This window comes from Heterocephalus glaber, unplaced genomic scaffold, assembly GCF_053883595.1.
Source record: "Heterocephalus glaber isolate CG9 unplaced genomic scaffold, H.glaber_assembly_v1.0 deba00001579, whole genome shotgun sequence".
NCBI classification, from domain to species: Eukaryota; Metazoa; Chordata; class Mammalia; order Rodentia; family Bathyergidae; genus Heterocephalus; species Heterocephalus glaber.
The window spans coordinates 9,579,292-9,600,397 of NW_028258360.1; the positions used below are offsets into that span (position 1 = coordinate 9,579,292).

The 21,106-nt window shown below is 54.8% G+C and overlaps 1 protein-coding gene across 1 annotated transcript in view; it reads left to right on the forward strand.

The window, feature by feature from the left end:
- Positions 1-21,106, forward strand: part of Col4a2 (collagen type IV alpha 2 chain) — a 117,599-nt gene that overhangs the window by 32,637 nt on the left and 63,856 nt on the right. Inside the window, exon 4 of the mRNA XM_087193120.1 lies at positions 1,141-1,221. Within this exon, the coding sequence (XP_087049246.1) occupies positions 1,141-1,221 (81 nt within the window). The remainder of the gene's footprint in view (positions 1-1,140; positions 1,222-21,106) is intronic.

The window sequence follows — 21,106 nt, forward strand, 5'->3', positions numbered from 1 at the left end:
TTGAGAACTGTGGGCCTGGGGCGACCCGGCAGATGGCTCTGAGGTTCCTGTCCCTGTGGATGGGACAGACCTTGCTCAGACCCTGCTCAGGTGCAGGGCCCCAGGGCCACACCCAACCTGGGTAAGGGCGTGGCGCTTTCCAGGACACCCGGACTGCACTGGGCGCCCAGGGACCTGCTGCTGAGCCCCCAGGGAGACACTCAGGACAGTGGCACCGCTGCGTGGACGCACTGGCAGGGTCTGCCCACTGGTGAGGTTTGGCCCCGTAAATGCCATGACTTAACCGAGTGCGGGGTCCCCTAAGCGTGACCACCAGTAGGACGGGCTCTGTGGGCCTCTCGCCAACTTGGCTGAAAGCACAGGCCAGCAAGAAGTGAGGCCAGAGCCTCCTGTGACAGACAGCAGGGCTGGAGGCCGGCGCCCGCTCACTGCAGGGTGCTGCACCGTCGCACACACCTGGTGGAGGCGCCACACCAGTTACTCCGAGGGGAAGGAGGTCAGTGTGGCGATGCTGCTCACTGTGCTGTCCTGTGAACATGGTGGGGGTGCAGGGCGCTGCTCTGCTGGGGCTCCCACCCCCAGCACCTCTTTATTCTGAGATGCTGAGGCCTGGCATAAGGTGCACCTTCTCCCCACAGAGCTGTCCTGCCCCAGAATGATGCCCCGAAAGGGACCCTTCCCGTCCTTCCCAGGACACCTCCACCTCCACCTCCAGGCAGCTGAGGCACCGCCTCCTGTTCCTGGGGTCCCTGCGGTGTCCTCACAGGGCACTGCCTGTCTCCACTCCCCAGAGTCCCTGGCTCCAGGGACGCATCCTCTGCTCCTGGGCCCAGGACCCTGCTCAGCCTCACCGTCCCATAGGTGGCTCCGAAGGCCCGACCGTGGGACGCACTGTGCCCAGCCTGGCTCCAGGATGACAGCGGCCTCCAGGCGGGCTGTGCCTAGTGGGGAGGCCGGGCACAGTCGGGCAGGAGTGGAGGAACTCTGTCCCTTCCACCCATCCTGCTGTGAGCCCGAAACTGTTTCGGAAAATGCTCATCACCCATCTGAGGACGCACTGGGCTGTGGGAGGTGCGGACTCCGGGGGGATCGACTGCCGCAGGCCCTGGAGGTGACCAGCTGTGTGCTTGATTTTCACAGGGAGTGAAGAAGCTCGATGTGCCCTGCGGAGGGAGAGACTGCAGCGGCGGCTGCCGGTGCTACCCTGAGAAAGGAGGCCGCGTAAGTCAGAGCATCTCGCTCGCACCCCGTTCCCCACAGAGCAGCCTCGAAAGGCCATTAGGTCAGTGGCTGCTTCCTGAGCAGTGCGGCACCTGTGTGTCCTCTGTCACCACACGGGCAGCAATGTCATGTGAGGCGGGGCCTCCTGCTGTCCTGAATCCCCACACAGCTGTGCCCAGGATCTGCCACAGGCCGGCCGGAGCCCATGGGGCGGAGGTCTGAGGGTGCCCCGTCTCTGTGGTCACGTGGTGCATTGCCTTGCGTCCTCTGGTGTACTTCAGATGTCTCCAGATTACATGTGAGGCCTAGTGCAGTGTAAATGCTGTGCAGACAGACGCTGCATGCCTTAGCTGGGGAAGTCTCATGTGCTCAGGAGAGGCCAGTTTTTTTCAAGTATTTCTAATCCATGGTTGATTGAATCCGCAAAGCAAAACCCACAGATCCAGGGGCTAGCCGTGTGTGTGTGTGTGTGTGTGTGTGTGTGTGTGTGTGTGAATATATAAACACACGCAGCTATATGTAAAGTCCAATGATGTTTTATACTTATATTTTACATAAACATGTATTTTATGAAAATCTATAAAGGCAAGCATCGTTGCATTTGTACCACAGCAAAGGTAAAAAAACTAGACAGCGCTGACAGTTGTACACTGACATTGATTCTAAATGTAAAATACTTCCTGAATGCCCTTCGGGTAACTCATTTCCTAGGTGAGTATGAAGAAAAAGTATCGCCATTTGAAATATCGACCTGATAACTAGTTGGATGTGCGCAGTGTTCAGTTGAAGCGATCGGTCTCATTCGGCTGCCTGGCGTCTGCAGGGGCTGGGAGTGGAGCTTGGGGCAGAGTGCAGCCTATGGCCCAGGTTTGGTCCCTGGTACCACAAAAACAAAGCAAATGAAACAAGCGATCCTCGAGTATGGCCGTTACTTCTTTCTAAAAGACAGTATTTCCGTGTCTACGCTCAGGCCACAGCAGGGAGAGAGGGGTTTCATCCTGTCCACAGCCCTCTGTGCCTGACTGCTGGCCCTGCAGGACCCAGGCTCCCCTGCACCCTGGTCTGGCAAAGGCCTGGCTGTGGGCGGTGCTCTGTTGTGGCCAGAGAGCATGAGAGTCCTAGCGTCCTGGTGAGTTTCACCTCGTCAAATCCCAGCGTCCCTTATAGAGTAGCTGCTCCCCTTTCCTACTTCCAGTGTCATCCTTTGGAGTGTGGCCCTCAGATTTAGCAAAAGGCTTCCCTGCTTGGCCTGGGAACGCTATGCTTTAGGAATTGCTACTTGAAGATCATTCCTCAGCATTTCACAAAGATAAATATTTTTTAACTATAAGAAGCCATTTCCTGGGATTTAAAATTCCCCTGGGTCCCTCGCTATAGATTTTCCCAGCGATGACATGATCAGTGGGTGACGAAAGCTCACTGCCTGAGCACTTGGCCAGCTAGGCCTTGTATGGACAGGAAGTAGATAAATCCGCAGTGCGGTATCTGCGAGCAGCCATGGGGTCGGAGGTGGAGTCTGGGGGTTCTCTTTGATCTTTGAACACTGTGAGTCAGGCAGAGCCCAGACGCCAAGCAGAAGGTCACTTACCCCAGTCCTTCCTCTTCCTGCCACGATCCAATGAAGAAGCGAGTGAACCTGTTTCATACTACCTTGCCCAGAGCCTTGTTCTTCAGCAAAGGCAGCTTGTTCCGGTTGCTCAGTGGCCTCTGTCGTGGCACAGCAGTGTGTGCCCACCGTATCCAGTGTCTTCGCAAGGAAGGCACTAGGGGAGGTTTCAGGATTTCCTGGGTCTCTGATTTAGTAAACTCACACACAGATGGAGAGTCCCTGCATCTCCCATCATCCCCAATTAAGGAAGCAACCAAGTCTGTTTTCGGACATTGCCACATGAAGTGCAGAATGTCCACCTCCAGCTGATTTGGTGATCGCTAGAAATCCGGAACTAGCGCTGGCTGGACTTGCCTGCAGTTTTCAGGCAGGTTACTGACACTGATCTCATGAGGCAGTCTTGACAGTTGTCTCAGGAGTTTGTACAAGAGACAGGAAGTGATGCTCATGCGGGCCATCCTTTCAGGCTCAGGTGGCCTGACACATCTCTAGGGCAGTACTGCCACATGCTGCACGATACCTGACACTGTCTCCGAAACCACCTGCCATGGGCTGTCAGACAGCATGCACAGGGATGTTGGCTCAGTTGACCCTGAGGTGTGGGAGCAGCCAGCACACAGGGCTGTCCAAGTAACTCAGGCGTGTCCTTGCACATTGGTCAGTAAGAGGACAAAAAGAGCTAGCAGGAAAAAGTGAGAGACACCTATTAAGGATATTTATTAGGACAATCATATGTGCTTTATCAAAACAGTTACTAAGATGCAGACTGCTTCAGTCCACAGAGCGAGCATGTGTGTGCACGAAACATCAACTAATTAACAGCTCTACCAAACGTGTTTCTGCCATTTCAGAATGCCATTCAGAAAAGCCATTTCTGCCCTACTTCCGGTTTAATGGTATTTTTTAAAATAACGCACTCCATAAAAATAGCAGCTTGACAGAGTCCACGTCCAGAGGCTGCGTGCGTAGCCTGTTCTTTCCCACAGCTTCCCCGGGGGCCCTGGCTATATATTTTCCCCGTGGTGCTACTGGAGCCTCAGTCGAAACGCCTTCCTGCACATGGCCTGGCCCGGCCTGGCTAACTGAGCCTTACACGGACACGGCACCGCAGTGCGTGTGTCCTCACCCTGGCAACAGCCACGGCCGAGGCTGCATGGATGATCCTTGGCTTCTGAGCAGAATCAGGATGCAGCACTCCAGGGCCAAGCGGAGTCTGCAGATGCCAAGCCAATGGGCTGTGTGTGCAACCGTGGACCAGGTCCTCCTGGCTCTGCACCCCGTGGGCAGTGAGCTGCAGAGCGGGATGGCACAAGGAGGGGACGGTGGGGGACTGGCCCGGCAGCGGGGAGGTGCACTGGGGTGACCCTGCCCTCGCCCTGGGGTCTCCCATCCAGACACCACCACGTGGCAGGGCTCTGAGCTGAGCCCCGAGCGCCGCAGGGAGGCTCTGGGACTGGGTGCTCCTCGGCCCTCCCGGCGGCGGTGGAGACCGGATGGGGGCTTGGGACAACGCACTGTCCCCGGCTCTTCTGTGGCTGGGACTGGGAGCGCCCTGAGGAGAGAAGCCTCCTGGCCTGTGGCGGAAGGAGAGGGGTTGAGAGCCGCGAGGAGCCCCGAGTGTGGCCCAGGTCTCCTCGGAGTGGGCACCTGTCTAGCCACTGCCCTCGCCCCACCGGGGTGCTCCCAGGTGTTCAGAGCAAACCTGCACTTTCTCTGCAGTGCAAGCCTGAGACGATGCAGCGCAGAGCAGGGGGCACCTGCAGGTGTCTGTGCCCTGCGCCTGCCTGCGGGGTCCAGGATGAGGGTTCGAGTCCGTGCCACTGTGAGTGCCTCTACCCGCAGCAGTAGCAGCAAATGCAACTTCCTCTTGAAAGTCGCACACACCATCTCTGCCCAGGAAGGGCAGTAAGCCCCCGGGAGTAGCAGAAGGCACTGTCTCCCCTTGGCTCTTGCCCGCTTCTAAAACCATGGGGTTATTTTAGCGCCTGGCTCCCCCAGCATCCCCTGCAGCAGCAGGGGGACTTGGTTCTTTTCTGTGGGGAAGGCAGGTTAGGGCCAGGCCGCCTCCCTGTATGTCACACGCAGTGGCTTCTGGTCCATATCTGCACCGTAGCCCCTGGCTTGCTTGTGGCAGTGGGCATCCCTGTCCCTCTGCACCCCTGGACAGCTCCCGTGTCCACTGCTCCAGGCAAGGACCTGGTCCGGAGAAGGTGAGAAGCAGTGATAGGGGGAAGGGAGTCCCCGCCAGCAGGGTGTGCTCGGTGTGTTCTCCTCAGGACAGTGACAGAACCAGGGTGACCAGAGAAGAGCTGGGAGTGGGGCAGAGGAGATCAGGGGAGGAGGACAAGACTGGGCGAGCCTGGGAGACCCCCACAGGGAGGTGACCAGCACGCTTCGCTGACCAGAGTCCCAGGGCCCTCTGGGGGAAGCTGGGTAAGGTTCAGCGTTCTAGTCAAAGAAAATGCTCCCGAAGGCCTGGAATGCATCCCTGATGCAGGGGAGAGATCACGTGGAGCCATGGTTGCCGCTAACATTTTAACCATTATTTATCGCACATTGGCCGGGCACCAAGAGCACAGATGCGCCAGGACAGCTGTCCCCCCCGCAGGGCTGCACCCCCTCCAGTCATTTCCTACATCATGTGCAGGCTGCCCTGGCCGGGGCCGCATCCAAGAGCCTGAAATGTGGCCATGGAAATTGACCTGAACCCTAGGATTTCCTCAAATTAATGAAATTCAAGTGAAATCAGCACACGGCCCAGCAGGCACCGCGCTGATCCTGGGATCTATCGAGGCAGGCAGAGGGGACCCAGGGTGGGAGCAATGGCCCGAAATCAGTGGCCAGTGGCAGGCCCTAGGCAGGAGTGGAGCAATGCCAAGGCCCGTGGGACTGAGACCTTGGAGGCCTTGAGGAGAACAAGGCTGGGGCCGGGATCTGTGGGGCTGGCGTCTCTACAGAAGGCTGTCATGCGGGCAGGGCTTCCACATGTGCTGCTGTGTCCTGGGAACTCCCAGCCTTCGTCACCACCCTTCCCCCAGAAACTCGATGTCTGGTGGCCTCCGTGCAGGTGACCTTGGCGAGGCAGCTGCGAGCCTCAGACATGATGCGGCTCCTCCTCGTTCTCCAGCAAGAGGAAGCAAGCATCTTCCCAAGGCAGGACTTTGACGAACTCATGGAAGCAAGTCAGTGGCACCGCTAGGGAAGGGAGAAGCGGCCTGGGCGACTGGCTCCTCCTTCACCCCATCCCACCGAAGGTGATGAAGACTCAGTGTCCAAAGGCTGATCACAGATGGGATCTGGCGTTTCATTTTTAAAAGGCCACTTTGGCCGGGGATTTAGTTCAGTGGTTCTGGCGCCTGCCTCGAAAGCACAAGGTCCGGAGTTCGATCTCCAGTACAAAAAAAAAAAAAATCAATTCCAAAAGCCCACTTTGGAGCTAATGCAAAAGGAAAATGCATTTTCAAAATCCTAAAAAGGCGTAATTTTAATATCGAATCACTGAGTCCTCTGGAAAGACATCACTATTGACAGGATCTGGTGGTTCCAAGTTAGTGTTTAAAGGCCCTGGGGTGTCATTTGGTGATAAATGTGTGGTTGCACACATAGGGCCCTGGCTTCTATCCCCAGCACTCCCAACCCCAAAAGGCTACTAATTGATTTTTAAGAATTTGTTTCCATTATCCTTGAAATCATCATTCCCTTCACGGGAAACGTGACAGACTATGTCCTGAATTCTGCTGTTTTCTGTCAGAACAGCACATCCTTAAACAACGGGCATGGTAAATTATTTGGAAAAAATTAATCAAAGTGGTCATGGCCTGGCATGTAGCAACTGCACCGGAAGCTGCTTAGGTGACCAGGGCCAGCACACAGGCGTCAGTGAGCCAGCATCTGCAGAGAGCATATCTGCCTGGGCACAGAGGCTGTCAGTGGGTCGGGGCATGGCCCTGGGCCGGTGGCCATTGGACCTGAATGGAGAGACAAGTCAGAAATGTGACCTGTTTTGTTTATTCACACACACACACACACACACACGCCACTCCAAAACTACACTTTGGCAGCCCATGCCACATTCTTCCATAATGAAAACTGCTGCTTCTGTCTCGATTCCAGGTGTTGCTAATGAGTCCTGGGTAGGTTGTCTAGGGCCTTAGATATGTGAGCTCCTCAGGGAGCTCAAGCCACTCCCGCCCTCTGGATTTACACCAAAATAAATGGATTTACTCCATAGAGCAGGTGTCTGGGGTTTCAGAGGAGGGAACAACTGCTCTCCCTTTGTCACTTAGCTGGGCTCCTGGCCGATCGATGTTTCGTGGAGAGCAGGGACATCAGGCGGGGCTGCAGAACTCCAGGAAAGAACGTGGGGCAACCACCCGTGGTGCAGGTGCAGAGGGCCCTCCCATGGGCTTGGGACAGTGGCCTCACCAGCACAGCCTCAGCGAAGTGGGCATCTGTCACTGAGAGCAGGGACAAAGCTGCTAGCTGGACTGCACTCTGAGGTGGACGGTTCTGGGCTTCGGGGTCCACACCCGGGAGGACAGCAGTAATGGTTCCTGCCTTGGCCGGAACCTCCGAGACGCCCCAGGTGGCCGACAGACTGGGCTTTGAGGTTTTGCTGGGCTCATGAGCTGAGCGGAAGCCATGGCCTCGCCAACCTCCCTCTGCCACCTCTCCACGGGGACTTTTTTCACATGTGGTGCCGAGGCTCCGCGCCGCGCCATGGAGAAGCCACGCCCTCCAAGGCCTCTGCTTTGCTTCGTTCACTTCCCGCCCCTGCTTAGTAAACAGCTGCAGGATTCCTAAGACCCGAGCAAAGCTGTCCCCAGCCTCGCGCTTTCTCAGTGTGGGTCTGAAAGCAGAGGTCCTCTCCCACCCCATCTCCGTCCTGCAGCAGCGAGTGGAGGGCTGGCGCGGAAGGTGCTCCGTCTGCCCACGTGGTGGTCCCCGTGCCCATCCTGGCCCCAGGCTTCTGTCCCCCACTTTCACAGTAGGGAAACCGTGGATTGCTCTGCAGAGTCGGGACAAGTCTCCTCCTTTCGCTTAAGATGTGGTAAATTAATAACCTGAGGAAAACGCAGCAGAGCGGCTCACCCGCCACACTTCGCACAGCGTCTCTCTGAGGGTCTTCTGAGCTCGCTACACCCTGCCACAGGCAGTGGGTGCCCCAAAGTGGGCACAAGGGCCTCTGGTCTGCCTCATTTTTCTCTCTTTACCCCTCAGGGACCACCCTGTCTGTGTTCAAGGGCAAATGATCCATACAGCTTGTGTTCCTGTCATTGGCATCGGGGTGAACATTAAATAAATTTCTTTTTAGCAGTTGCAAGCGTCAGAGTTTTCCCAAGGAGCCGGCCAGCCTGGCCCTGAGCAGCCTGCTGTTCCCAGCCTCCCGCTTCCCACCCTGCTTGTTCGTGTGGTGTAGACAACTGGATCCTTCAAGTGGTCAGATGTCTGACTCACAGGGGAGGCACAGAGCAGCCTTCAGTAGGCCGCCTGTCCCCACTGACCAGAGAAGCAGCATTTCCTCTCTGCGTCCAGCCTGAAGCCCAGAGTCTAAACGAATGGCATCAGAAATAGATGCGCAGCCAGCAGCAGGCCTGTAGTCTCGGCCCAGGCGGGCGCTGACGGCCACTTCCCATGCAGCCCCCCTCGAGGGCGAGACAGCCCCTCTGCCCAGAGGAACCAAAGGCTCTGTCAGAAACGCTGTTAGGATGCATAAGCCTGCATCCTGAAACCAGAAAGAAAACAAAACAAAATGAAATGGGATGGAAGTAATTAATGCTGCGTAAATAATATCTTTGCCCTAAGAAGTTCTCAGATACATTGTCAGCACCAGTGTTTCTTATTAAACTGGTGTCTCTCAGGCCCTCTAACTCTTCAGACTTCAAGTCTGTTTTACATGAAGAAGCAGACAGGCGGACGGCTCTGCTGGTGAAGTTGGTCTCTGTGTGGTAACTCGTAGAGCTGGCATGTTTCAGCTGTGCGTGGGAATCATTACTTTGAGGAAGATGCATTTTAAGTGGTGGTTGTGGCGTTTTTTAAAGTCCTGGGAAGATACTAGATAAATCGCAAAGGAACCTTGGGGTCATTTGTGTCCACTGCACCCGCTTAGCATGTGTCAGCAAAACCAGCCAGATTTGGCCAAGGAGCTTTGCAGGTCCTCAGGGACTGGCGAGCGCACACTGGTTGGGAACGGAATTCACAGGCTCCGGGAGCTCCAGGAAGCAGCTTCCCTTTGTGTGCACTGCCTTTCACCTCTGCCCTTTCAGACCAGCTGGAGAAGGGGCAGTTTCCATACAGGGGCCGGGGCTGCCACACGGGCAGATGCACAGCTCTCAAAGATTTGACTGTGTGCTCAAGCCGTCCTATGGAGTCTGAGAGGAAGCTTGAACACCAGCTGGAGGACTCGGGCAGAGCCTGCAACCAGCGGGAAGCCCGTCTTCCTGCCGCAGAGGCCTGGGGCTGAATTCCTTGTCTGTTAGCACCTGATGTTGTACAAATATTTGTACTTCTCTCCCCAGAGTAATGGCATTACTGCTCTGCAGGTTCAACCTGAGCCTCCTTTTCTTTTTCTTTTTTGAATGAAGAGGAATTGTTTTGGGCCACGTATAAAATAAACATTATGGTTAACATATATAAGTAACAAAACTTCCTTTATTTTTTTTTGTTTTTATAACATTTTTTTAAAAAGAATTGGCAAGCTTTCTCCCCCCGTGGCATCTCAAGGGAGGGCGGAAAGTACCCTCCGACTGGTGGAGGTTGGACTGCAGCTCCCAGAGGAAGCCAGACAGACTTTCCTGGTAACTCAGTGAACAAAGGGGGAAAAAGACGTAAAAACACACACACACAAGAATAGCCTTCTGTCTGTCTGAGATTCATTATAGATCTTAGTTTGTTTTAAGTGCACTGTGCTGCTGCAATATAAAATAATCAGACTCTGAAAACTTGAACTGAAAAACTTTTCCTCAAAATGGAACTTTGCCACCCTGGGTTCATGAGGATGAAATTCACTCACAGCTTCCTGTAGAAGCCTGGGGAGGCGGCCTGGGGTGCAGCTCGGGACAGCGTGGGTTCCATCCCCAACTCCCCTGCCCCATCGAGGAGGAAAGCCAAGCATCGACGCACATTGCAGGAAAGAGCTGCTGGGGCAGCGGGGTGTCCCTGTGTCCCCCTGCTAGCCTCATGACTCCCGAGGAGGGCTTCTCCCCCGCCATTGTGTGTGCTGGGCTCATCTGGCTCTGAAGAGCGACAGCCAGAGACCTCGGGGTGTCTGCATCCACTTAACCTTGGGACTAAGCAGCCTGGTCTCAAAAAGCCAGGTTTCTCAGACCGTCCTGAGGACATGGAGTTAGAATAAAGTTAGATTAGTGCCGTGCGTGTGTTCAATTTAAACAGTAATTTTTGAAATTCCCAATCGACTAAGCACAAATAAAATGGGATTAACTAAGTAACAGCATTAGGGTGTTTCTCTGCAATCCAGGAAGGCTACAGCCCTGCAGTCAGAGTGACAGACAGCTGTGCTGATGGCTTCCCACGAGCGTCAGCTGTCGCTGGCCCTGAAGGCCCCTTGTCACCACTCGGACACAGTCCGTCTGGCAAGGACTCAGGGGCACAGTAGGTGGCACCTGCTTGGTCGCTGTCACCAAGGCCCTGGATGGAGCTTCGGTGGAGGAGGTGGTGAGCGTGGGCACCTGTGGCTCGGTGGCCTCTCTACCCATGCCCGACTCCCTGGCCTTGGGTCCCTGGGGACCCCACTTCTGGCCACCCCTGACCCCCAGGGGAGCTTCCTCTCCCATTCCTGTGCCAGCCCCATTCCTCTGCTTTATACCTGGCGGCAGGGCCTAGGCCAGAGTGCGGCCTCCGGCCCTCACAGTAGAGCTCACATGACTGGCGGCTCCCTGCCCCTGCCTTCCTGGCCAGCGTTCACGTGCGGACCTTGCCCTGCCTGGCCGCCTGCTCTGGGTTTCTCAGCTTCCAACTCCAGCCCCTCCTGGCTGCCTGGTCAGTGTGGAGGGCACTGGGCCCCGTCCTGGATCCGCCCTAAATTCACGGCACCCTGTTCTCCAGACACTGCCTCGGTGGCTCTCCGAGAGGCCTCCTACCAGAATACCCACATTTCACTGTCAGTAACTGTGTCTGTTCTTTTTTATTGTTGCTTTTTGACTAGTGATCTTCCATTTGTGTGATTTAATTCTGAACGTTGGTCCAGGGTTTTATTTTGACTCCTGCTGAATTCCTGAACAGTATAGCTAAAGTGTCTAATATGGAAATGAGGTACTGCCTGCCCTTGGCCCTCTCCCCCTCTCTCCCCATCTCTCCCTCTCTCTCGTCTGAATCTGATCTAATGCAAACACAGACATTCCACGAAGATGGCTGTGGACCAAGAAGGAGATTTCTAAATGCTAATTACCCCCTGGTATTTTTAGGGCTTTATTTTGAGGCTAGCATTGATGAAAAGGGCTATCTAGCCATCTGCATACCCGCAAGTAGAATAATCAGACTAAGGAGATAAACAAAAAGAACTTTATGGGTGAAAATGAACTTCCTAAATGCAGAAGATTTTTTTAAAAGACTTCTTTAGTAAAGGAAATACAATTTAGCAAAAATAGTGTCCTTCAAAAATGTCATCTGTCTTGGAAGGAAAGATGAGTAATGGAAATCCCAAGTGGATGACAAAGATGAATGAGAGACTTTGTGGAGGAGGAGCGCTGCCAGCCCGTGTCTCCCCAGCAGCTACCGAGCAGTGAGACGCTCCAGGCTAAGACCTTTGTCCTAGAATTAATGACACAATTAAAAAGCCAGGATTTCAAAATGCGCGTTATATGTGTGTGTGACATGTGAGTGTGAGTGTGCATTTACACACATTTATGCTTTGAATTCCATAGGTTTTATGTTTATTAAATATTTACATGCTTCATGTGTGTTTCCGGGGAAATAACAGCTGACTGTCATGGAAACCCTGTATCTGCTGGTGTTTTAATACGGACCCTAGATATATTTACCATTGAGTCTTATCTGAGAATTTAAATGAAGCCCAGTGTGTGTTTCTAATGGTAGGAGAATGCAGTGTTGCATTTAAAACTTAGCAGCCTTTTACATCAGACCTAGACCAGCCGTTCCCCTGTGTTGTGTGTGGTAACTGATAAGTGTCTTGGAAAATGTGGAGCTGGGGCTGTGCTCTGGGACGGCGTGGGAGGAGCCCTGGGGCTGGAGAACTCTCTCCTCCCTCCAGCGCGGCTCCGCCCGCCCCCGCACGATGCCCTCCTCCTAGGTCTCAGTGTGCGGTTGGCTTTGGGTCACAGGAACCGGAAACAGGCAGGCAGGGAGTGGGCTGGGGCGTGGGAAAAGGGGTCCTGGAAGGCCTGGATCCCCCTCCCACCCGAGGAGCTGGGGATCCCCACCTCCAGGCCTTGCCCCTCCTTGTCCTCCCTCTCTTGATAAGGAGACCCTATCCCCCCGGGGATTCCAAGCCTCCCACTGTAGTGCACAGAACCGAGCCCTGAATGATGAGGCCTTAGCAAGGGACTGGGAGCCAGCGTGGGCCTCGCCAGGCCTGCACCCTGGCCAGGACACTGGCTCTGAAAGGAGTCGGGATCGATCGCAGGACCTCTGCCAGGCTGGGGCTGGGGCTGGGGCTGGGCACAGGGAGAAGTCCATTCCCCAACCCCTTGGACACACTTTTTCTCTGAAAGGAAGAATAATGTCCTGTCTCTGGAGGCCGGGCCAGGGAGCTCGTCTTCCCTTTGAGGGACGGGAGCTTCCGAGCTCAGGTGTCAGGCAGCGGGGCAGGAAGCGGCCGGTGGAGAGTCGTCCTGCACCGTCCCTGCACGCTGGCCCCCTTCCTGGGGCATTTTCTTAATCAACAAAATCAGTGTCATGCTATTGTTTCAAATTTAGAGACACTACTATTTGTATATCACCGTGATCCTTTTTAGCATGTGTTATTTCTAGAAGACAATCAGGTTCTTTTCCTTTTTAGTTTGCTTGTTTTTTGAGACAGGGTCTCCCCATGTAGCCCAGGCTGGCCTTGAACTCCTGGCAATCCTCCTGTCTCAGCCTCCCAAGTGCTGGGATCTCAGACATGCACCACCATGCCAGGTTTCGATTTGTTTCCTTGTATATAGAGATCTTTTCCCCTTTTGACACAAAAGCTAACTGAAGGGATAGAGATTTTCCCGTGTATTTCTACACTCTCTTATTTAAATCTCTTTGTCCTTGCTGCAGTACAGCATATATTATTTTTAAACATTGGTATGAAATACTCATTAGTATCTTGTTCCATTTTTTTAAAAAATAGCAGGTGTTTCCTCTGCCTTCTTCGCAGTTTCCGCTGTTTGCCTGTTATTTGTGGGTCTGAGCTCCCATTGTCTGCAGCGTGCACAGTGGCTGTCATGAGAGGTCATTGTCCTGGCCCCGAGGACTCTGTTTCCAAAGGGCAGCATGGACTCTGGCATCCGCTGCTGCCTTCTCCCCACTTCTTAAGCCCCAGGGCTCAGGGACTACAGGTTCCAGAGCGGGATGTCAGCTCCTGTTCCACAGTCTAGAAAGCAGCCCTGATCTGTCCTGAGCATTTCCCATGGAGCCTGGGACTTCAGCGGTGCCAGCCACCTGGGCAGCACGCGTGGCCTCCAGAGGGCTCAAGTGGACCGGGACCTGGCTCCCTCGATGCCCTGTCCGTGCCACACCAGTGCGTGGCCACATCGTCTCCTAAGCGGGAGTCAGAGACCTCCCTTTCCCTTCTGAGTCAATGTTCAATTGAGCCTTGGGCAGCCAGTGCCTTCCTGAGACAGGGATTATCTTTCCTTCCTAGAGGTGTACTTTAGAGGCTGGGGATGAAATAGCTGGCTCCAATTCTTTCAGGGGAAAATCAGAACGCTTTGTAGAACAGGCCTGCCCGTGGGGTCAGCTGTTGTCACTAGAAGCCGCCTGTCCCCCGAAAGCAGGCACCTCGGGGTTTGAAGTGAAGGTCCCACTCCATGTCCTCTAGGCCTGGTCAGAGCACAGGGCGGCTCTGGCTGGCGGTGTGGCCCTGGGGGCGGCCACTGCTCCCGGCATCGGCTGTGCACACCTGGTGTGAATCTGTGAGCGGGAGCAGCGGGGCTTGGGGTCCAGGGAGCCCTGCACCTTCCAGCCTGCCACACCGGCTTCCTGGCCCCAGCACCCGCTGGCTCGGCTTCTTCCATCTGTGGTCCGCCCACCTGTCCATGGCCGTGTCTGCGTGTGCCTCGGTGGGCACAGGCCCGCTGACCCTCCTACTGGACACTGACCGATGGGACAGCAGCAGCACAGGTCCCCTGGGGAGCAGCCCAACCCTCTGTGGTGGGAAAAGCTCGGGGATGCGCTGCCCTGTGGCCCCAAGCTACCTCGCGTCCTGGGGTTCGGGGTGAGAACAGCCTCCCAGGTGGAAGGCTCCGCCCTGGGGTGCAGCCCTGGGCCCCCGAGCCTGTACCCTCTCCTCCTCTGCAGAACCAGGCTGTCCTCTAAGGGCTCTACCCTCGCTGTCCAGCTCAAGGCCTGTGGTCTGTGGACCTCGGCACACGAGGGGCTGCTTAGGGACCCCGCAGCAGACTTCCTTGTGGTCAGAAACCCAGCGTTCTGGCTCTGGCTCGGCCTGGGCCCCTCAAGGCCACCTTGAAGTGCATGGATGAGATGCTTCGGACCTTGAGTCTTTGAAACTTGGAGGATATGCAGCTGTGTTCCGTCCTGGCATGGGAGTGCTCAGCAGGGTTCTCACTGCCTATTTGGGGTTTGACTTCACGAGGCATCTCCGCCTCAGCTCACCCCGACATCAGCTTGAGTCCTATGTGTTCCTTTAAGCCTCATGCTGCTGAGCCAGCGCCGACTGTGTCTCATCCTTTATTTTGGTTGAACAGAATTTTTGCTAAGGGAAAACTCACTTTGTGTCCACTGGCTCAGGGACTTTCAGTAAGGCAGGCAGCTCGGAGCAGGGGCCTCCTCCTTGGTGACAAGACACAATGTGACCCTGCGTGGCTTCCCTGGCTATGGCTAAGAAGATAGAACTCAGCCCTGATTTCTTATCTCCGCCCTCTCCCTGGGCAGCAGGTCCAGGACCTGGGCCTGGCCCCCTCTTGCTGGAGATAAGGGCCTTCTGATGGCTGTGACTGTCCTGTGTCCCTTTGATGTGACAGGGCCTCTGCCCTGCTCCGGCCCATCCTAATCCTCAGGCCTGGACTCAGAATTCTATTACTGGGTTCAAAGCTCATCACAGAGCATAATTGCAGATGGTTCCACTTTTGATGTTCCCACTTAAGGGGGTGGGAAAGTGATACACACGCACTACAAACCCCACTTCAGCTTTCGGGTTTGGCCCTTCCCGGGCAGGCGAGGCTGCCTTCTAAAGGGGCGTGGTGTCGGGTGATTGAGTGCAGCTGGACACTGGTGTCCGTACTCTGCCCTTGATTCCCTTAGGCTGGGATTCCCCTGAGGCTCCACAGCTTGGGGAATTAAACACATCTTCAGCTTAGCAGTGGAGTGACGAGGGCGTGCATAGTCACTGGCCAAAAATCACTATGTTGCTGATGGTTTTCAAAATTTCAGCAAAAGTTCATATTCTGGAAGCTATGTGCCTCCCCAAATCACATATTTTTACCTTACAAATGTATTCCACTCTGTAGATTACCCACGCGAGGGTCTCCTAATGGTCAGTGTGGGCCCCACTGGCAGCCTGGGCCTCTCGGTGGGGTGTCTGTGTTGGGGCAGCGAGCTCCCCCCGTCCCTGCTGGCACCTTGCTCTTCCAAGCAGGTGGCCGCTGGTCTCTGGTGTGCTGATCTCTCCTCTCCGTCCCTCTTCCTTTCTGCAGCCTCTGGCTCCCCCAAGGGGGGACTGGGCCTCCACTTCCTGCTGGCTCTGGGTGACTTGTCCAGAGCTGATCATCCGCTGTCCTGGAGTGCCCCCCCCAATTTGGACTGAGACACCCCCAGCCAAAGGGCATCAGACATGGAGTCGGGGTGGGGGACCCCCTTTAAATGAGGGACTGTGGTGAAAGCTTCTCAAAAGAACCTCCCTGCCATCTTGTCAGAGACAACCTGCCCCTCTCTGTTTTTCTTTTTTTGCTTTGGGCATGGAGATATTTATTATGTTGAGCTAAGCTTGGTGAAACAGGTAATAGGGAAGAAAATGTGCTAAGAAGGTAAAAACCGAACACACGCCCAGTGAGCGGGGAGCCTGGCTTTATGGCTTTACTCAGATTTACAATTTGAACATAACGCAGGTGTATTTCAGCAGAGCTTTTCTTGTTTGCAGAACTTTTCTAGTAATTTTTTTAAGTACGTTGTCCAAAGCTTCTCCTTGTTAGCAGTCAAAATGTTGAGTGACAGAGTGGCTTGATATAAAAGTGAACAGATGGGGCTCCTGGGGACCCCACGTCTTATAGAACGGCCAAGGCCCTGTCACGCCGGGCCTGACTGCAACACAGGTCGGTCGCCCAGGTGTCTCAAATCAGCTGGAAAGTGAGGCACCACAGATGCTTCAGAGCACTGTTCTCTTTGAGTAGTGTTTTCTGCTTCCTTTCTAGAAATGAAGCATGTGCCTCTTTAATTTTATCTTCGTGTGTACAGGGTTGTTTCTCTCAAGCCTAAGTATCAGGGATTTGACCGTCCCATAGTTTGCATGGTAAAAGTAAGGAAATGCAGACAAGGAGGAAACGCTTTGTCCAAACAAATAGGTATTGAATAAATTCAGAGAATTTTAGCTCTATGAAAGACCTAATTCACAGGTAAATCTCATGTCATAATTGGGGAAACTGAGGCCCACCGTGGTCTAGGGATTTGTCCACAGTCTCGTGTGACAGGATGAGGTCCTCTAGCTCACACTCAGAGATTGTCTAGAATACAGAAAATACAGGATTACGACCAAATCTGGAAGGCTTTAAAGGAAATGGTAATAACCACAGTGGCTTGATCGCCAAAAACAGAAGTAGGTGGTGAAATCTGCTTCACCGGGAAACAACTGCAGGGAACTCCAGGTGTGACGCTCACGCTGCAGCCTGCCCGGGGCGCGCTCCCTGAGTGCGGCTCCCTGCACGCGGTGTCTGAGCAACGAAGGGAGCAAACCCGCTGAAGGACAGGACAGCTTTCTCCAGTCCCATCTGCCCTGTCCTTGGGCGAGTCGCTCCATCCCCGGCGTCTCCCGTGCCGAAGTGACAGTGAGATCCCCAACACAGGTTGGACGGTGGAGCTCTCCCGAGGGACAGCGAGGGCTCTCCCCATCCGGGCTTGCTCGACCAGTCAGGCCGGCTGACCATCTGGGGTGTCAGGCACCTGCAGCGACCCCGGGACACCACCAGCCTGCATGAGCAGTGCAGTGGGCAGCCCCGTCCACGTGGCTCTCCTCAGTCCACTTCTAAGGTCCTGTTTCGTGGTTAGTGGTTGCCGGCCTCTCACTGTGCCTCAGGCATAATGTTCTCCGGGATTGTTCGTAGACTAGGCAAGAGTGTGGTCTGGCACTCTCCCTGTTTCAGCCACCTACAGACGGGTCCCCTGGGGGTGACAGGAACCGCACTGCACCTGTCCCCGGGTCGGGTCGGGTCGGAGGTACTGTCTGGGGTCACACGGCTGCAGGGAGGGATGCAGTGAGGGACACCTTTCACAGTCACAGCCCGGGAGTGAGTCCCAGAGACCCTGAGCCAGGAGCTCTGCTGAACATCCCCGGCCTCAGCAGAGAATCCACCACGGGCTGAGTTGTCAGAGGCTGGCCAGGCGAGGGTGGCGCTGTCCCAGGAGGACAATCAGGACAGAATCGGGAGGAATCCGGGGTGCACAGACACTCGCAACGGGGGGCCGCACCCGTGACACAGCCTCCTACACAGTCTCTTTCCTCCAACTCATTTCTTCCTCGGCAAGCACTCGAGGCCCACTCTGAGCGGGGCCCTGAGCCTCAGGGGGAAGAGGCAGGGCTGGGCGGGAGGCGGGGCTCGAGGCGTCCCTCCCTCCTCCCGCATCCGAGATTGGACCTGGAGATGCCTCGGCCTGGGGGTGGGCGTGGGCGCAGCTCCACCTGGTCTCTGAGTGGCGCTGGGTGAGTTATTTCAGCTCTGCAGTACCTCTTCTGACCCTTAGGGAGGCCACGCAGCCTGGCTCTGGTTGGAGCCTGGGCCCGCCGCGCGCCCCTCGCAGGCCGGCTCCCCGGTCTGCACAGCAATTGTCTCCTGGGCCTCGGCCCCTCCACAGCACCAGCGCGCACCCCTGAGCCCCCAGAGCCGCCTACAGGTCTGCACCGCAGGGCAAGGCCCGCCCACGCTCGTGAGGGCGTCTGACCCCATGCATCCGGGTGCAGACCTCGGGGCAGACCTTCCGAGAGCTTTGCTTTAGGGGAAAAATCTAGAGCAGATCCCTCCTACTATTTACAGCCTTTTCTTCCCCCAGCTGACTGGTCACTTATTAGTATTGTTTCTTATCTTAAAAGGGGGATTTTTTTAAAGGAACTTTTCGCCTGATCCACAGTAATTCATGGATTCTTGTCTGTACCTACTCAGAGAAAGACCCCTCTCTGGCCATCTTGAGCCTGCTTTCTCTCCATCCCCAGACCAGGCAGCCCCGGCACTGCCGAGGCATCAAGGACGGCATCTCTAAACAGCTTCGTGGTGCTTTAGCATCCTTGCGGGTGAGCCAAATGGAATAAATTCTTTCCATAGCACATTTTTAAGGACTTAAGGGGAAGAAACGAGCCTTGGAGTTTTCGGAGAACAATGTGCACACATCTTCCGCCCCCATCCCCAGAGAGGGGCGTGAAGCATGCTGTAGATGAATAAGTATCGGAGCAGGTGCTGCGACCAGCAGGGCATGAGTCATGGCTTTCCTTAGCGACTTCGCAAATACAGCGGCGTGTATTTATGGCAACTGTGTGCAGAGCTGTTTACGGTGTGCAAATACAGTGGCAAACCGACACTACACCGTACACGAAATTAAAGGATCTATTCAATGCTATCTTAACAATTACGCTGAAAGCTTTTAAATGGGCCCAACTATAGAAGAAGGAATTTTATAGAAGAAATCAAAAACAAAAATTCCCTCCTTTCCTTTCCTAACCGTGGCTACATCTGTGTTAGTGGGTGAATGACTCACTTCTCACGAAGTTCTTCCAAAGAGGTCAGAGATTGTTCCATCCCGTTCTCCCTGTTTACAATAAATGCACCCTCTGGATAACAGAGAAGTGAGCCATCTCCATCTCAGCTCTCTGTTTATGGTAACCTCGGGAAGCAGCGTTTGGGTGAGGCCCCGCAGCCGTTGCATTGGGCATCATGGATATTACTGCACAAAATATGTACATGAACTTCCACGGCTGATCTTTATCTAATTTCTGCAAGAAGATCCTGGCTGAGGATCAACTCAACTTGCTCTTGCAAACTTCTCTTTAGACACACCACATTTAAAAATGACCCTCGTTTTTTTTTTTATTTTTTATTTTTTTGGTTACTTGCTGAAACTTACAGGAACACTGGCTTCCCCGGGGATGGGCATTGGTTCTGAGCAGGCCCAGAAAACCACATAGGAAACTCGCTGTTTGCTTGTCCCTTGATTTGGTCAGCCATGCGTACTGTTTGCATCCGTCACCGGAGACAGGAGGAGGAGAGAGGGAGAGGACCGTTGTTTCTGAACACAGAAGCTGATATTTTGCAAATGTTGCTCTTCGGGAGTTGATGGCTTCAGAAGGAATCAATCCTGCTTTCCTTGGGTAAATTCGCATGTGCTGCTGTGGGATTGTGGATTTGAGGGCTCTATAAAGTCAAGAATAGCTAGTTTTCCTTTTGAATTTTTAGGCTGTTCACCGTTACAGAAACATAACAAACCAGCAAGTTAACGGGGAGCAACGGCCCTTTTCCAACTGCAGCTTGCTGAAACTGATGCACTTGGCCACCGGGGGCAGAGGCCCACGAGGAAGACAGAGGGAGGTCACCACCCCGGAGGTAGCCCCTCTGCTCTCCGGGGCTCCCCTTCCCTGTGCACCACCAGGTGGCTCCAGACATTCGGGAAGTTGTGTCCATTTGCAGCAATTTCCCGCTGCTCTCTGGGGCCCAGGCACCTCCCGCCCACCCACTCCTCTCTCTAAAGCAGGAGCCTCTGTGCAGGTCAGCTCCTTGGTGCCCCTCCACCTGCCTCCAGGCCAAGCTATCACTGCGGGTGAGACTCAGCTCTGCCCCTTGGGCTTCAAGCAACAGAGCAACAGGCTTCCAGGATGCCAAGGACTTGGGCCGGAGCAAGGTGATGTTCACAGCTTGAGAGCGAAGAACATAAAGGCTAAAAATGAAAGGTGCGAAAATGCCCCAAAGGGCTGAGAACACACACAGGGTGTCAGAGTGGAAGAAGATCCTTCCCTGCTCTGATCCTGCCCTGTTCTGCTGCGGTTGCTGGTGACTGGGGGCTCTGGGAAAGGGGTGCACATCCAGCTCACCCAGGGTCCTCGAGGGGGGTTGCCAGCACCACCTGGTGCTACCGAGGCTGCTCAGTGTGAGCCAGGTCAGAGCAGCTCAGCACTGACTTTGTAAGGGGAGGCACTTGGTGCTGCCCCCTTGTGACACACAGCACAGTAAGACGATAAAGACCCATGTGCGAATCCAGCCACAATTGTGGGACGGCGCCCCAGGATCTCAGGTCCCTCCTGCTCTATCTGCACAATGGGAATGGAAATGCAAATGTGTCCTCACAGGTGGAAGGTGAAGGTGACAAACGCAGCTTAGAAGGCAGCCAAGATGACGGAGTATAGGATACAATCAGCACGCTGTATGACAGTGCAGTATCATGTCAGCGTCGTGGCACTGCTTGACTTCAGCCCACAGGCCTGGCCGGAAGGAAGCCCAGGTGAAAGGGTCCCACTCTGGAGCACAGCATGCCTGGGACAATTGTCAATCCTCCTGCCTCAGCCTCCTGAGTGCTGGGATGACAGGTGTGTGCTCCTGCACCCGGCTCAGAGCTGGTATTTTTAAGAGATCATCTACCTCCACGATGGCCGAAGTTGAGCTGCCTTAGGTCTGAGAATGGCATCCTGAGTCAGACTCCAAAAGAAATCATCACAGGTCACATTTTACCTTCAGCGTGGGTGAGCCCAGAGCAGTGCTCTGACCCCTGCAGGAAAGCCAAGCATCGGCCACGCCCCACTAGTCCCCCATCACCCCACACTGCTGGGAGGAGGAGCCCACCTGGCTGCTGGGGTGGCACCGAGCTGGAGAGGAACGCAGGGGACTGAAGCCCAGATGGGCTGGGAGCTCTTTTCTAAGAATAGCGCGCTTCCGGGATTTCAGGCTGGGCTGTTCTAAATCCGGT